Source organism: Buteo buteo, chromosome 13, assembly GCF_964188355.1.
Source record: "Buteo buteo chromosome 13, bButBut1.hap1.1, whole genome shotgun sequence".
Taxonomy (NCBI): domain Eukaryota; kingdom Metazoa; phylum Chordata; class Aves; order Accipitriformes; family Accipitridae; genus Buteo; species Buteo buteo.
Window position 1 is genome coordinate 25789507 of NC_134183.1, and position 18903 is coordinate 25808409.

Genomic DNA, 18903 nt, shown 5'->3' on the forward strand with positions numbered 1-18903 from the left:
TTTGCATACCAGAATAAAGCAGTAGATATCAGTAGGGATTTTGCTGGGTATGCCCAAACTCACTAAGAAAGAGCAAGTTTGGCTGAGCACAAGAAAGGGTAAGAAGGAGACAGTCACAAGATTTGCAAGTTAATCACACCCCTTTTTTCTGTTTTCCTACATATAACAACTAAATATTTCTATCTTGTTAGTATTATCATTGAATGAACAGCCTACCCTGTTCTTGTTTTGTATGATCTCAGCCACTCAAGCTTCAGTTGTGCTACATGCACATATACCTGCACTACACACACAAGTTTATAATAAGATTTTGTTGACATCCCCACCAGCTAAACTGCAATTCATGACACCACCCTGCAGACAAATTAGCTTTCTCCTTGTCAGCTGCAGTCTTTTCAGATCTGGCTTTCCCACCTCCAAATCTAAATTGCTACCAAAATGCAGCTGCAAAAGTCATCTCTCTTCCCACTCTAGGTCCATCTCCTCCTAGACTCTGTTGGTCTCCTGCCAAATCATATTCAAGTACCTTGTCTTCACCTACAAGATCTTGCATAGTAATAAATAACATAGAAATAAACACAATGTGCTGAGGAATTATCAAGCAAGTCCTTTTTAAAAAAACAGAGGAATAAGACCTGACATTACAGCCCTCTCTATCAATTACAGTCCTGTCACATTACACACACTACGCCCTCCTCCACTTCACACTCCCTTGCCACAGTCCTGTGAGTCACATATTAGAAGTGCAGTTTCACAGACTACCCGCTACTCCAGCATCCTGCAGAAAAGATGCAGATTGGAGAGAGAAGACCATAGCGCTGCAAAACAGAAAGGGATCACGTGCAGAACAGGACAGCCCCACACAGTGATGCTTTGGCCAACTCTCTCCCGGCTGCAGCCTTGAGCCATGGTCTGGCCCCAGTCACGTGAACTGATTTGCCCATTGCAGGACTAGACACACTAACTATATCCTTTTCTGGCCTTCAATGCAAAACATATGCAATGCTTACCTTATATTGGGACACAAAAAGGCAATGCAAAGGTAGAGGGACTTGCAAGCATACTATCTGATTAGTGTAGTTATAGGACTGCAAACAGAAAACACCTTCAGCTCATTTTTTTGACCTAGCATTCCCATGTTCAGAGCTGTTGTAAGCAGGTGGCTCTCCATTGATCCCTGCCTGCAACTTTTTTGGTCTTGACTAGCAACACATTTAATTACAGTTTGGTGATTAGACAGTCAGAAGATTAACTAATCCCTAAATAGAAAAAAAACAGGCCTTCTGAGATATAAATCTTGCAAGTATGGTTCCGTACAGCACAAGTCCAGATTCCTGAATAGTTTATGATTCTGTAAAATCGTCACTAAAAGACCACATATACTTAAAATTTGCAAAGGTAGCAGCTTAAGTTATTTCTAGTCAGCTCATAAAAATCTGTCTTTAGCACCTTTTTCCTAAGAAAAAAGAAACCAACCCAGACATACTCTAAGCTTAGTGAAAAGATAAGATTCTGGATATAATACCAACATGACTTCACCCTTTATTTTGTAAGGGTTCAAAACAATACTAGATGAAAGTTTATATATGAGCGTAAGAGATCTGCCAAAATGAAAGTGAAAACCCAGCAAATTATATTTCAGACACCTTGACATATTATGCACCATGCCTGCTGTCAGCTTCACTGTCCTGTCCTTTGCTGTAGGCCGAATACTTGAATACCAATCTTATTAAACTACAACTCTGAATTTATCCACTATATATAACATTCCAGATGTCGTACCAGCTGGGAACAGGCCCTTAGGCCATCTTTGGTTGATCTCTTAGTCGCTTTCCAGCTTTTGCCAGGCATTCGTCCAAAAATATGAAGGAAAGTGCTAAAAACAGATGTCAGAGTTAATGGTTTTTTTTCTTCATGGTAGGAAATACAGAAAACTTGCACCCTACACCTATTCTATGAAATATGAATGTTGTCAACAAACCATAAGTTAATTTTAAATTAAATCATAATGTAGCAAAGTTAATTCACACACTATTTTTCTGACAACAGGCCAGCCTCCATCACTCCGTTCTTTGAAAATATTACGTGGTCATTTGGATTTTTTCATTAAGTTGGAAAATCTTCTGATGTCGTCAATCTGCAAAAATGGTTTCAAGTCCCTCATTTAAGAAAAAGTAATGTTTAAAATGTAAACTAGACTGATTGCAATTCATGGTAAGCTTTATGACAACGCTGGAGTACAGGGAGTTATTAAATCAGTACACATCTGAGCTATGAAAGAGAAAGACCTGTTGGCCCCATCGTATTACACAAATGATTTCAACTTCCACTCACTGCAATATGAACAGGAGATGTTCAGATCTTCCCAAGAGGTGCTCTCTCTTTGGGGTCTTACAGGAGTTTAAGCGTGGAATTTCAAAGAACAGGGCTGGAAACAAGGCCCTGATCCTGCCAACACGTTTGCACATGTGCATCTTTACTTATGTGGGTAGTTCACTGACGTAGATGGGAGTCCTCACAAGAATTAAGTTATGCATGTGCATAAGTGTTTGGCCCTAGACTGTGAGGTCTGTGCAAGAGACGTCATCTATCCTATCTGCTGTAGACAGTGTTCCAAATTTTCTGTCCGCACTCACCAAAATATTAACAAACATACGTAGAACTAATTCTCAGAAAGACTTCATGGTGCTGCTAGCAAAACCTCCCTTCAGTATGCAGGACCTTGGCCTCTCATACAGCAATGTACAGGAGATCATTTCAATTATAATTATATCTTAGAAGGATGATAATCTCTTTTGACACTCTAAAGACATCCTTTTTAAAATTATTTTGGGGGCAATAGTCTTCATTAAAAGGAAGTCACTTAACTGCATAGAAAAAGGACCACTCATAAGAAATATTTTCAGCCTCCTTTTCTTTGCCTCACATTCATTAGAATGCAGAGCTGAAAATATGAGAAAAACAGACTATCCTATAGCCTCAATATTGAAGGAGCAAGAGAAGAATGAACATTAACTGGCAAGTTCATTGTAAAGGATAAAAATACCTGCAAAAAGAACAAAATCTTTTTCGAGTGGAATAAAAAGAACAGGGCAAGTTTAAAACTTAGCCCTAGTACCTAAATATGTAGGATATAATTCTGATTCATACATTAGAATGCATTACCCTAATGCAAGTAGTTACTAGTGAAGCCAGCACTCAAGGTGGTAAAATTTCATGGTTTATAGTCTGATATTTGAACATATTTTGCATCACCTATTAGTCACATCAAAAAAAACATTCAAGCCAATGCACTGCATTTCTTGTAAGTAAAAATTGATGCATTGTAAGTCTTTTTTTTCAAGCGGTATAACAAAAAGAGGTATTTTGCCATATGTTATACTGATATTATGAGGCATTATATGAGCCGTCTGAAAGAGCACAGCTTGTTTCTTTAGATTTATACCACATAAAGCTATAACATTTAGACAAAGGAAGATCATTGACCTATATGCTACACATTTAAGCAAATGTGCACATTTTTAGCAAAGATGGGGCATAAGAGTGGAATAGTAAACCACATTTTGTCCATATTTGGTGATGTGATTTCAGTACAACATAATTAATGAAACAGATCAAATATTTTAAACAAAATTCATTTCAGCATTCATGGTGTGTGAATAGTTTTGCTTGTATAAATCACAGAAAATTCTGTGATCCTCACCAAATCTGCCAGCAGTTTGTTCAAATTAATAAAGTTTGCTATACAGCAAGTTTTCACACATCTTTTTGACACCAGATTTGAAAAAAAAAAACATTGAACTTGTCTCTCTGCAGAATATTGAGGCTACAATGATGCTTGTGCTTTGCAGCTTCTATCAGATTTTCCAGTAATGCCTTAGTCTAACACTCTACAGTATTTCTTCTGGGGTACCTGAATCCAATCTGCCTGGTATCAATGGCAAATCTCTTTTTGCACTGAAAAAATGAAGGCCTGATCCAAAGTCTATCGAAATTATTATGATTTTTGGACAAAATTCTAAATAATCAGGTAAAGGAGAACATATTATCTTGTATTTACAATTGCAACCATCTCCCAAGGGTTATTTTAAAAACTACAAAAACATCCCATAGCATACAGCAGCATACTACTGAATTGTCTCACCCATGTGCAAATACTTGTTTGCTTCGTGAACCTGCATATCAGCTAAAGGTTTGTGCCTTTTTTAAAATCCTTTTTCTCCTACGCACATAAAAATCTTAACTGAAGAAAGGCTTATACCATCAAAGCACTAAAATACTTTATCTTACAGCACAAGAACACAAACAAAAAAAAATAAATTTTACTAGCAGTAAGATATTTTTATAAAGCTAGATTACACAGGCTCAAGTGGCAAGAAGTCAAGTCTCTCTTTTCAAGTACTCCTTTTCTTTTTTTTTTAAAGGCAAACTGATTCTGAAGATATTATTCCTTATATTATTTCTTCTACCTAGCCTTGTTCTGATCCTGAAGCTCAATCATTCTTGCCCATTCTACAACCTGGCGTGCAAATCAGTTCTGGTTTCTGTAACAAAAAACAGTGAATAATGGCATTTTCCTTTGTTCAAAGATGTTTGACCTTCTTCCTTTTTCATCAATCATTACCTTATCAGTCTCTTAACATAACCAAGTAACAAACGCATATCTCCCCTTCACAAACTGAGACAGTCATTTATAGAACAGCATAAAGATTTAGCATCCAGTCACTCAAGGAGATGCCCTTCATAGCCATGCTGCACCCAGATCACTTGACCACATCACATAAACACACTTTTATTGAATTAGATACCAGAAAAGACAGTTGCTGAAAGCTGGGAAATAGAAGAGACAGTCCCCTTATTTTGTTGTTATATCAACAGAATATTATTATGTGGGTTGTGAAGTCTGGTACAGTTTGTTTAACATTAGGAGCATTAAAATGCTCAGGTCTTACAGTATCACAACCTGTAACACTTTCTAAGCTCTAAAAATAATAAATACAGTTGTCAGTGGTGAACCTCTCAAGAACCTACATTTACCATTTTTGCTGTTACTGCCAAAATTGGTAATTAATGTATGTAATTTTCTTCCTTATGAGCAAATAGCTTTTGAATTCTAATAGTCAGTAGAAATAAATTAGGTTTACTGGCAACACTGACAGTTATTTTGAAATAGTGCAAAGTGAAATAACTGTTTGAAGTGGTAAGGAGATTGTTCCTTAGCCTTCCCAAGGCTGGTTCATTACCCAAGTGCTAATGATATCAAGCACCATTTTAACTATTTCTAGACACAAAGCCAAGATATGCAGATTGTTAAAAGAAGCCTTTTCACTTCATCTTCCACAGTAGTGGCATACAAACTGGAAGAAAGTTAGATTCAAGTATATCTCCACTAATAAAGGTCATTGTGACATCCAACCTGTACTATAAATCTGTTTTCCATGCTGGACAGGCCTGAAACAATGACTGTCAAGGATGTGAGGGATATTATCCACATGCTCTACAATGTAAATTGTATTTAAATTACCCACTGCCTTGCAAAACAATAGAATTATATCAGAAACACCTTGTATAGAATGATTCTTTTTATCAAGCAAGCATTTTACTTAGCATTATTTCGGAGCCAGTATAAACTGAAGTTTCTTTTATTTTTGCACTAAGGCTTTCCATGTTAAGAGAGAGAAGCTGCTATAAACTCTCATGGGTCTTTTAATGTTATCTGTGGCAGAAGCAGCACAGAAGAAAAAAAAAATCCAATTCATCACATTAATCCTTCATGAAAAATTCAGCAATAAAACAATTTTATCTTCTCATTTGTGCAAAACTTAACAAAAAAGTTCTGAACAGCTTCAGAAGTTTAATAAATTTACCTATATTATTGAAAAACTAAATACAATCTTGACTGAGACCACTGAAAAGATGTAGTTCTAAAATGTAAGTATTCTGTAAACAACTTGATTAATTCACCATTGGGCTTTATCACTCTAAAACATCCTCTCTTCCATGTACATCTGAAGAACAGCTTTCCAGTTCCAAGCACTGTTTCCTGCAGTACTTGAAATATATCTTTTTGATTGAGAAGCACTTCTCCACTATATCTCAATGAAGTCTTATTGATAGATGATAGCAGGGGTGCATCAGAGCTGGGATGCCAGAGCATGGAATCATTTCTGCTACCTCCAGACCTTTCAGTCTTAATTTAGAAGTCTGAAGCTAAGCCTTTATCAATTTCAAAATTCTTGGACAAGTACATGTGCCAAGTGCTGGGGGTGCACTGGGGGCATGAGGAGGTCAGTGGTAAATTCAAATTATATTGTATTGATCTCCCACAATTTAATTATTGGTCTCCAGTAAAGAATGTCAAATGAACGTCTAGTCTGTATATTGTTAATTCATTTCATCAGGTGTCTTGTTACTAGTTTCATGTGGCAGAACTGAGTTAAAGATGTTACAGTAGAATATTTGCCCGAGTACACATCCTTTTGTCTGCTCACTGGGGGGGGGCGGCAGGAGGCAGCAGTGGTGCGGTTCAGAAGATCTTAAATCTATTGCTAGGAACTGAAAAATGTATTTGGGAAAACTCTAAATTGGCTTTGTGTGGCAAGGTTTTGGTAGGGGGGTAGTTACAGGGGTGGCTTCATTGAGAAGCTGCTGGAAGCTTCCCCTGTGTCCAACAGAGCCCATACCAGCCGGCTCTAAGACGGACCCACCGCCGGCCAAGGCTGAGCCCATCAGCGATAGTGGTAACACCTCTGGGATAACATTTTTAAGATGGAAAAAAAAGTTGCGGGACAGACAGGAAAGGCAGCCAGAGAGAGGAGTGAGAACACGTAAGAGAAACAACCCTGCAGACACCAAGGTCAGTGCAGAAGGAGGGGAGATGCTCCAGGCGCCGGAGCAGAGATTCCCCTGCAGCCCGTGGGGAAGACCACGGTGAGGCAGGCTGTCCCCCTGCAGCCCAGGGAGGTCCACGGTGGAGCAGATATCCACCTGCAGCCCGTGGAGGACCCCACGCTGGAGCAGGTGGGTTCCCGAAGGAGGCTGTGACCCCGTGGGAACCCTGCGCTGGAGCAGGCTCCTGGCAGGACCTGCGGATCTGTGGAGAGAGGAGCCCACGTTGGAGCAGGTTTTCTGGCAGGACTTGTGACCCCGTGGGGGACCCACGCTGGAGCAGTGTGCTCCTGAAGGACTGCACACCGTGGGAATGACCCATGCTGGAGCAGTTCATGAAGAACTGCAGCCTGTGGGAAGGACCCACGCTGGAGAAGTTCGTGGAGGACTGTCTCCAGTGGGAGGGACCCCATGCTGAAGCAGGGGAAGAGTGTGATGAGCCCTCACCCTGAGGAGGATGAAGCAGCAGAAATAACATGTGATGAACTGACCGTAAACCCCATTCCCCATCCCCCTGTGCCGCTGGGGGGGACAGGTAGAGAATCCAGGAGTGAATTTGTGCCCAGGAAGAAGGAAGGTGTTCTGAGATGTGGTTTTATTTCTCATTACCCTACTCTGGTTGATTTGTAACAAATGGAGTTAATTTTCCCCAAGTTGAGTCTGTTTTGCCCGTGATGGTAATTGGTGAGTGATCTCTTCTGTCCTTATCTCAACCCGCAAGCTCTTTGTTATATTTTCTCTCTCCTGTCCAGCTGAGGAGAGTGGAGTGATAGAACAGCTTTGGTGGGCACCTGGCATCCAGCCAGGGTTAATCCACCACACCTCAGAACATGAAACACTGAACATGAGTTAAAAAAATTCAGTCCTTTATGAAAAATGTACATGGCAGAGACACTACAAAACCAAGGCACTTTAATATTAAAGTTTTTTGTTTTGATACAGACCAGTCTAAAACTGAATAAGCATGCAATTGTGGCCCCAAAGATATGTCCAAGAAAAAAAGGAAGAAATAAGTATATCAGAAGGTAATGTGTTTTAACAATTAAGTTCTATTTTCCATTAATGGAAAAGACACTCCTGATTATCACTCAGTCAGTCCCTACAAACATATTTCCTCTAATCTGAAACTGTTTTCTACCCAAGCCAGGGGTCTCAGTTGCATACTGCGTCCAAGCTGCTCTCAACACCACTCCAAGCAGGGGTATATAGCAAAGCTTTATGCATCCCTGTACAGCCTTTTATCATCCATTAGAGCAGCCTCAGTACCTGTCCAGCACCCAGGGGAGCAGGAATAACAGACACACCTGAAAGTTTATGTCCATTCTCCTTTCTTCCTTGAGAAGTCATTTTGGGGAAGAAGCTTGCAAATGAGGGGCTGCTTCTACTACCTGAGAATTCTCTGCCAGCTGCTGAAGCCAGGATCATCACAGTCACAGAAGGACTAAGCATCCAGGCCAATGAGTTTTACCACGGAATTTAGTGGAATAGGATTACAGCCTCGTAGTAGGTATTTGATCCAAATTGAAATGATATAAAATGTGTTTTTTGCAGAAATTGTATTATTACAGATTCCCTGTGAAGGCACTTACCCTGCACAAGGTGAAGACCTACTGGCTTCTGTAAGTATGATTTACACACAGAGACCTTTGGCAGGGTTGGGACTAATGCAGTAATACAAAACAAGAAAGGCTGTAATTCTTAGTGCACAGAGAAAAGTGTACTGTATGCAGCACTTCTACTATTTTCTCTGAACAACAAAACCCTGAGTTTAAAATATTAGTTGGTGCTTTAAAAAGTGCCAGTTCCCCATGCAGTTTGCCAATAAACAAAAGTATGTTCAAACAGTTGTCAGTTCACTAAGCAATCTATCACGCACAAGAATATATCACTAATGATGTAATTATTTGTGCATATGCTAGTCACACTTCCAGCAAGCAATCAACCTAAACAAAACTATTGTTTGAATAGGATCATGCCTGACTTACACAGTACCAGTCTCTGTAAGAGTAGTTTTGCCTGAAATTGTAAGTGGTTTTCATCTGCTCTTAATCCCTGCCTCCTTCTCAGCCCCTCACAATCAGAAACACATTTCACTTGATTACAGAGCTAATTTCTTTATCCAAGTAATATTTAAAAACAAAGAAACAAACAAAGAAAAAAAACTTAAAAATAAAGAGGTCCAAATTAAACCTGAAGACAAAATATAAAGGTATCTAAAAACCAAGCAAAAGAATTGGAAATATTACAGAGCATCTAACATCACCTTCAGTTAATTTTCCACAAACACACCAAATGATGCATTTTATCCTCACACAGCCTTATAAACATGGCTCTAAACTCTTTGAACATGATTTAAAACTCCTTATTAACACCCATAGGATTAGTATGGAGTACCACAAACCTGATGGCATAATTTGTTACTTACACAAGATGTCCCAGCTAAGTGAATGGAACTACTTACAGAATTCAAGTCAGTGGAATTTCTGTTATTCTAATATCAGCACACTGACTGAGTAAAGACAGCAAGGTCAGTCCCTTACTCAGCTGAAGAGGAATATTTCTAACATAATGCTGAAATTCAGGTAGCCGACTATTAGCAGTTGCACCTCTGGTGCTCAGAGAAAATTAAGTCTACCAGCTCATTCTCAGAATACATAAATGAAACCACTGGGAGTGTTTGCTTGTGGCAGATTTGCATTGTAGAAAAACACCTGAAATAGTTTATGCCCACTTGAGAACAGCTTGTTCTTTAAATGAAAAGTTACACATTGAGATTCAAGATGTTAAGTCTTTTTAATAGTTCTGATTCCTTCTTCAGGGTATCAACAAAATGTCATGTCACAGTATAACACAAGTTTCTGGCTCCTTCTCAAAATGAGTGTGCTGGAGCTTTATGTACTTAGGTAGCAAGCGTGCTGCTAACTACAAATCTTACTCCCTTCTCAGGATTAGAGCTTGTCTTCACTGATGTGTTAATTTGAAATAAGTTTGTCCCTTACATGACTCATCTCCAAGCCCCAAAATTTCTAGCTCCATTTCACTGGTGATTTACATGCAAACTAGCTGGCAATGGAATAAAAAGGCTCAGACTAGGAGCAGAAGCCAGCAAGCAGCTGATACTCAAAACCAGGCTGTGACTCACATACAGTTCCAGAGGCAGACAGACCAGAGAGGATGGCAATCATCAGCAGGTGAAGTGGGGAAAGCAGGAGAGAATTTGGGGGAAAAATGGCTGTCAGCCCAGCTGGATCCGTAAGACAACTTCTGTCCACATAATAGTTTACTTTATACGATACGAAAAACTTACACAACAAACACCAGCATTTATTGCTGGCTGACTACAAATAAAAAGGTAGAATAATAGGTTCCATCAGTTTATTTCTACATTAATTTTTTAAGTCATCCAGATCCTGGGTTCCACTGCCATTTTTTAATTAACGCTTTAAATGCCATGCTTCTCCCCCCTGCCCCAACCCCAAAAAAGCAGAAACCAAGCCAGAGTATTTCTCTTTCTGGAGGACAAGGCATATATCAGAATATTTGCTCTCCCAATTTTGGCATTCACTTTATACCAGACTTTTCTAGCAAACCCAAAGAAAAGCCAGTTATTAAAAGAACTGTAACAGCCTCAGCCTGTTTATTACAACTTGCATATCTAGTTGAAAACAGACTCACTGGTTTCTACTTTACCTCGCATGGCTAAACACTCAAGTCTGAAAGTACAGTTTTTCATTATTTTAATTGCTTGCTGGGTGGTTTAAAGATGCCCATATTTACCACTCTTCCTGACTGTATTTTTTTAAAATAAAGATTTGTTTAGAAACACTGCATTTCTTTGCCAAGATTGGACTACTTAGTGCCATATGTCTAATTCCAGAATCAGGGTGTCCTTGTTATGAGTTTAAACTGGTAAATATCATAAAATTTAGAAGGAGCAAGGTCAGCTAGAAAACTAAGTGGTCAAGCAAACATTTTCTCACTTAAAATAAGATAACCTCTTTTTCTTTTTTCTTCCCCACTCCCCCCTGCCCCAAGCTGTCTCTTTCAGCCAGCCAATCAAAGTGGAAAGGTACTTCAAACATACTCAGCCCTACCAAGTTTTCACTGCTGTCCTTGTTGGTGGTCCGTCATATGGAATGGTTTTAATACTTGGAAGCAATACCTTAAGTGTCAGAAAACAAGAACATTTTATTTCTGCAGGAAAGCTTTCCAGTAGTACTAGTATTCTGGAAAAGAAAAAAATTCCTCGTAGTAGATTAAAAGGTGAAAAGCCAAAAGAAATCAGAAAGAAAACTAGGAAACTATTCCTTATGGCAAGGTTCAACTTGTATCTCAAAGTTGGGGGAATGGCTATAACTTATGTATTTATTTAAAACTCATTCAAGAATGATAGGAGAGGGGCATATTTTTTTCAGTCTCAAATTTCTAATGGCAAATGAAGTCTTTGGCTATGCATCAAAATCTATTTGGTACTGTTAGATTTAAATTACATTGACTCAGTAGAATTTTAGAAATGCAGTACGCAATGCACTGATGCAAGACATAGCTTGCTGAACAATGCAGGAGCTATAAGAAAATGCTCAATGTAAACATTTCTACGTTTCTGTTCTTTGGGAGGCCTCAAAAGTATTTGCTTTGAATCACTGTTTTTCTTTTTCCCTGAAGATAAAGCAGTAAATGTGTCAAAACTATAATGTACCATTCTGTCCAGATGTCACCTCAGTGAATAAAGGTGGCAGTATCTAATCAGGTCTTCTATAGTCATAGAGGGGGTAAAAAAAAAAAAAAAAAAAAAAAACCAAAAACAAAAACAAACATATATTCACTGAATTTTGAAAGTATCTAGCCAAAGAATTTCATTTGCATGTAATTCTTAAGTACACACATAGCAACTGAATATGCAAAGGGCTTAGTACAATCCTGTACAAAAATGAGAGCACAGTCCTGCCAGATTAAACCAGAACAAAATGTACTATCTTACATGTACAACATGAATCCGTATGTAATTTTGCTGGGCTAGAACAGAGTACAGTGTGTTCCCATTAATACTTACTCATCTTCCATTTCAAACTATAAGCGCGTCTTTTCAGATAGCAAATACTTTTGGATATTTAAGTAACAGCTAGTTCTATTTTACTGAGATTACTTACTAACAAAGGAATGAATGATCCTGATTAAACTGGCTCCCTGCTTGAAAAATATCAAACACAATAGCCAAAGAAAACCCCTTTGAAACATTCCTGTGTTCGGAGGGTGTAAGGAAACTAATCTTGGATCATGATGATGATGATGCTATATAAAAATAATATCCCTCTATCCCAAGAAACTGGAAATTTTATTGGCCTGGATATGAGGAACAGTACAAGGGGGGAAGGGCACACTTGGGAAGATACGGAAGGATGACTTTTCCTGCAAGGGTCTCAACATCTCGTTGGCTAGCCAAAAGAACAGAGGTTGTGACCCACCCTCTTCTCCCACCCCCATGCCACAGTCTTAGTAACCTCTCATCCCCTTTATCTATTCTGCTCCCTTCCATGAATACAGATGGAAGTATGATCTTCACAGTAGATCAGAAAACACCGACCTCTTGTTTTGTTGGGGTCAAGTGCATGAGGTTATTTCACTTTTCCAATTTTCAACTACATTAATGTAACTTAGGACGTAGAGGAAAACCAGGACTCTGTAGGGATGCCCACAGGTCAATTCTGGTGTTGAGGGAAAAGGGGGGAATGTATTTCCCGGCAAGCACCCCTTCAGAGTGGGGCAGGACAGAAAGTGAATTGCTAAAATTGAATTAAGGTGTGCGAGAAGATGCTACTGCATTTTTTTATTATTATTATTATTATGTGGCAACCTTCCTGTACCAATTCCATTTCTGTGCTGGATACATTAGGTAATTAAAAATGGCCTTTGAATATACATACATTCCTCTCTTTTTATTCACCTGCATATCCTTATCACAACTACCACATACCAAGCCTATCCATACCAGCTTACAAAAATTCAAGAAATTATGTGATGAAGGATTTTCACCCTCTGGATTAAGACTTTCTTCCATTCACTGAGTAAACGTCTGTCCTAGTTTGGACAGACTGCATTTGGGCTGCAGTGCTCATAGTGGGGGCGGGGAATCGCCGCTCGGGGGACTAGCTGGGTGTCGGTCGGTGGGTGGTGAGCAATTGCCCTGTGCATCATTTGTACATTCCAATCCTTTCATTATTGCTGTTGTCATTTTATTAGTGTTATCATTACCGTTATTAGTTTCTTCTTTTCTGTTCTATTAAACCGTTCTTATCTCAACCCGTGGGTTTTGCTTCTTTTTCCCGATTTTCTCCCCCATCCCACTGCGGGGTAGGGGAAGTGAGTGAGCGGCTGCGTGGTGCTTAGTTGCTGGCTGGGGTTAAACCACAACAACGTCATATGAGAGAGTACAATGATACACAGAAAACAAGAAAATTTCAAGTTTTCTGGCTCGGTTTGACCACTTGTATGAACATTTCAGCAAAAGCGTAAGTAAATTACAACTGTACATTATCACCATCCTATGATTAAAAGAACTACTACTAACACAGTTGCTTTTATTTTCAACATTCTCATGTTTTAGCACCAGTTTCAGTTCCAAGAATTCAAACTTAATTTCATACTGCTCACCAAGTGTCTGAGAAGAGCAGGCTTCAAAGCTGGATCACCTTTGTGAAAGAACAGAAGTTGACCAGATCCCAGATCCAATTCAGTTCCCAATGGAATTAATGGAAAAGTTTCCATCAACTGGAAATGAGAACTGGCTTCTGTATAGAGCTATGCTGGTATTTGAGGGTTTGGAGGGGGGGTGAGGTGGGGTTCATTTTGTTTGTTTTTTAATCACCTATGCTATTCACATAGTCCAAACAGTCTATTCAAAGACTCAGACTATCCCTCTGTTATATTTGATTTATAACCTTCTCTAAAATGTGCTCCATTTAATGGAAACTATTTTAATCAAAGTGTATTACCTTTATAGTGTTTTTCAACTACTGTCATTAAATGCAGCCTGAGTTGCAGCTGCATTGTACTGTCCTGTAAGTTACTGCTTTCCAGGTGTTTGATCCAGGGGACATCGTATCTAAGTACCTTTTCTGTTGATAATCAAGACCCTCTAGGGTAGCAAAAGCATGAATTATTGTAAACATATTTCAACTAAGTTCAAATAAATTACAGTAGTTCAGCACGCTTTCTATTGTATCTTTTTTGCTTCCTTTTGTGTTCCTAAAAAGACACTTAGTCTAAAGCTTTAATAAATTCATCTCAGTTCTCTTCTCTCTTTAGAGTAGTGATAAGCAAACTATTTTTCCGCAAAGTAGCTCCTACAAGGAGACCATCTTTCAAAATAAAGCTGCCAATCACTTGACAGAACCATATCTTGTGACTGCAGGGCAAGTTTGGCTCTTCACTCACTTTTACAGGGAGTGTTTCCTAACAAATTCCCTCCTCTTCAATTAAGAAATGTACTGTAAGTGTCTATGAATGTAATTCAGACAGTTTTGATGTGAAGTTCAACTGACTTCTGGAACACATTGTGTTATGAGTAAATTTCCACAGCATGCCACACATTTCCTAGGTCTACTTTAGATCTTTTGCCAAGATTAACAGCATTTCTTTCATGTTGCTTTCTTTACATTTATATCTATATTCCATGTTTAACATAATGTTTCTATGGGTCTGGAGAAAGCATTAAAGATCTTTAACTTTAAAATACATCATTTGTTGCTTTCTAAACACGCTGCTTCATCCATTATTATGCTTCGCATTTGGTTCTTTATAATTCACTCAACCTTCCCTTCTGAAAACTTCATGAACTAATAAAATTTGCTGACTTTTCACAAGCTGGGAAATGCAAGATCTGCCTTGTACTGATTTATCCATGAAATAAAACAATTTAGGATACGTCAAACAATTCATAGAAAGGACAACCACCTCTAATTCTACACATTTTAGAGAACTAACTATAAACATCTATTAACATATCAATAAAACATTGTTGCTTTCATTTCTACTACATCCAAATAATATTTTCCATAAGTGGTTTTGATCTATTATTTCTACACTTAAGTGCCTTAATTTTCATTTCATGTAGTGTGTTATCATTCAATTTGCTATAAATTTGATGTGTCTTCAAAAGATAACACACACACTTTGTATCTTTATTTCACAGTAATCTATATCTCAGAGTTATATGAATGTGACAATCTCTTACCATTTTCACATATGGCACACTGACCTGGTCATCATAACGATAAGTGAGGAATTGTTCCCCCGTGGTATCCTCAAGAAAACTCCCCTGTGGAGAAAGTGCAAACTCAGGCAAGAAGTATGCACCTTGGGATTGCTCTGCTCTTGTCTGTAAGAGATTCAGAAAGGTCACATTACAGCTACTACAAACACAAGTAAAAATTTTAAAATCTCTATGCATATAATTACAAAGACTAGACACAAACTTCGGCGGGGGGAAGGTATGTGTTTTCAGGCACAGTATTTTTGGGTGGATACTTTGCTACAGAGGTGTGTGACGACAATATACCAAATGCTTACAGGGGTTCAAAACCAAACAAGATGCCTCGATAGCAGAATCATCTATTAAACAAAAGGATGTTATCCCTCCCTTATCAACCATCACTGCTGAAAGACACTGTGAAAACCACACTGGAAAAGCAACATTAAACTACACTTTCTTTTTCCTTATACACTTCACTAGACCATTACTGGCTGCTGCAGATAATGGGTTTTTGGTTCAATACTGTATAACTATTCTTACAGGAAGATACAAAGACATAGAATCACAGAATAACAGCTTGGAAGACATCTTGAGAGCTCATCTTGTCCAGCCTCCTCAAAGTAGGGTAACCTATGAAAACATGACAGGGTAAATTACTTTCCTATCCTGCAGGAAAATATTACTGCAAAGAAGAAATCGGAGGGGAATGGGGAATGACTGAACACGAGGCAGTGGTCCATATTAGTTCTGTATGCTATTCGCAATTGTCGAAAAGCAATTTGAGAACAGACTGGGTGAGGAAGAAGGGACCATTTTGAGCTACAGAGGAGCTAATTCTGTCAGAATCAGAGTCAGTACCTCCAACTGGGCTGTCTGACACCTGGGCACTTATTAGACAAATGGCTTTTGCTTTACTGATCTATGCATGTTCAGTATCATAACACACCTGAAATGTGCTAGACATGAGGAACACATGCTGGTTGGATACCCTGTCATTGCATTGTAGGTCTAAAGCATCCCAGATATATGGCAAATGTATTGCACAGACTCTTATGTCCTTATTCCTACTACATTGTAAGTCTACCCTGAGAAGCTAATTGGTTTGCATAATAGAGAAAATACACAATCATCTTTTGAATGCAGAGTATTGAGTCCAGCTGTGGTTAGGGGAGAGTGGAAAGGGCAAGGAAATGAAAATTACCTTCCAAAACGTTGACACCTTTCAGGGAAGAAAACAAGGCCTGAAATGTACAAGTTACTGCTGGACATTTCCCAATTAGTCAACTTAATAAATGGGGTTTAATTAAACTGTTTGTTATATTTTGACATTTACATCGTAATTTTACATGAAAGCTAGCAGTGGCCATCAACCAGTTTCCAGACTATCAGCTAGAACTGTACCAAATATAGGTGTGTAATCTCAGTGCCAGATAACTAGAGATTTCAAAAGTAATCCACATAATTTAACCAGGTTTTGGTGGAAAAGGAAGGCAAGACCTTCTGCAGTTTCTCTCTTGCAGTAAGTTCACTTTCTGAAGCTCACAACTCATCTCATAAAAGGCAGACGACATGTCATTTGCAGTATAGGTCTGGAGATGTTCATGTTGCTCTTGCTTACTCTGTTCTGCAAAGAAGAAGCTGTCAGCTTTTCAGACTGTAAACCCCATCATTCGTGACAGCATTAGATTAACATACTTGTTTTAAATCAAGCAATCTTCATATCAACTAGAAATAGCTTGCAAAGGACATGTCTAGACTAGGGTAAAAGGTCATATTTTAGCATGCAAGACTGAACAAGATTTTAAAGAGGCTTTTTTCATCAGACCTGCATAAGAGTAATTCATGCTCACATCATGTTATCATGACATTTCTATAAAGCCTATTATAGCAGTGGTCTCACTTGTACACTTTAGCCAACTGACTTTATTTATGCAGAATTAAATCATAAAATATGGAGAATAAATCTACATTTGATAACAATAGTTTCCCCATAAACCAACCAAGAGAGGTCCACAGTCATGCTTCATGCTGAATCCAAGCTGGCTGCAGCGGATGCAAACCTTGACATGTTAAGTATAACCCAGACATGAAACTGGCTGACATAATCTGGCATTTTTCCCCACTGGTTTCAATGGGCTATCGATAGATCCTATGTGAGGGAATATGGCAATGATGTAATCCTATGATTTCAGCACAGGACTAATGGATAAGAGATATGTGTTCTAAATCTCGAGTGGCTGGGGTGAAAGTACATAACATTTCTACCTCAGTTTCCCCAAGTGTAAAACACAATTACAACACCATCTGACCTACATTAATGGTGTACTGCAAAGTTTAATTTATATTTGTAAAATACTTTGGAAAAGAATAGTGTTAAGTGCTAGTGATTTATAACAATATTTTTGAAAAAGCTGCCTAATTTACAGACAGAAGAGAATCCAAATTACCCCACCACACTTCTTAGATTGCTTGTGTTTCTCATCTTTATAAGCTAAACATTTAAAATAGAAAGTCTTTGGACATTCATCAGTATTATGCTTTGAATATAAAAGATGCCAACATTTGAAGCTGAAATAACAATTTAATAAATATGACATGAAAAACTAAAGGCTTCTCTCACACACATTCAATTTTCATATTAAAAGCTAATGAGCAGGTAGCCACAGGAGAAGCAGAAGAATGCTTGCTACATTAAGGCAAGTAAAATCTGGCTTCCAGGCATGGAAAAATTCAATGTAAAAGATGAATGTTTTATAAGGTTACACAGGAGGTTACAATGGAAACTGATCTGCTAACTACACCAATAGGTACTGCTACCTACCCACTATAACTAAAGTAAGGAAGAATGCAGCAAAGCATTTAATTGAAAATAAAAACCTACTAAGAACACACTATGAGTTGTCATGGCAAACCGAAGTTGAAGCCAAGTAATTACAGCTGGTAAACAACCCAAATCAAGAAGTTAATTTAAAAAAAAAAATCAAAGCTTCAAATGCTCAAAGAACTCTTCTGTATCAACTCAAAGTAGCAGAAAAACATTTTTTCCCTCTAGATATAGGAACCTTCAAATAAGCTGCATGTGTCCAATGCACTTTCATTCACACATTGTACTGAACACAAAACATACTGTTTCCACTTAGTCCACTTTATTCCCCACTGAGGAATCTACCAATGTTCCTTATGAGGCTTTTATATTTCTATGGGCAATTTTGCTTAAATGTAATTCAGATTTCAAGCATCTGTGGGTTTATAGTATATTTGGGATCATCTCTGAATGACTTAGCTAATCTGATATAAATTCATATTTTAAACTAAAGACTGCAAGTGCAAGTTTCAGAAAACAATTACATTTCATGCTAGTGTTTTAAGTCTGTTTAATGGCCAGTTTAATATTAATAGCTTTAAGTTAAACGTGTCAAAATTACAAGTACACTTAAGATATAGAATGGGCATTTTAAACCAGCTTTTATGATCTTCTTAAACATATGAAGACGGTAGAAGGTGATAATGCAGCCAAACAAGATATAATAATAATCACTGCCTAAAATTCATTTAAATTAATACATCAGGTAGCAAGGAAGTGTGTACTACCATACTGACAAAGAAGAAAATTTAAAAGTTGGAAACAGGTTTGTGTTTGAAAATCTTTCTACCTATCGGTTAATCAGAACATGTAACTTATTAGTCAGAAACTGAAAAAAAATGTGGTCTTCCATGCTACAACATTCTACCTATGTGATCAAGGAGAACTATCCTGGTAAGTA

The 18903-nt window shown here is 38.2% G+C and overlaps 1 protein-coding gene across 4 annotated transcripts in view; it reads right to left on the minus strand.

Moving 5' to 3' along the window:
* The window catches only part of ADAMTSL3 (ADAMTS like 3), a 189098-nt gene that overhangs the window by 141637 nt on the left and 28558 nt on the right, over positions 1-18903 (minus strand). For all 4 annotated transcript variants that reach the window (XR_012652786.1, XR_012652785.1, XM_075045138.1 and 1 more), the window contains exon 3: positions 15146-15265. Coding sequence is in view for 2 of the 4 variants with exons in the window: in XM_075045138.1 (XP_074901239.1) it covers positions 15146-15265 (120 nt within the window). In the remaining 2 variants the exon portion in view is untranslated. The remainder of the gene's footprint in view (positions 1-15145; positions 15266-18903) is intronic.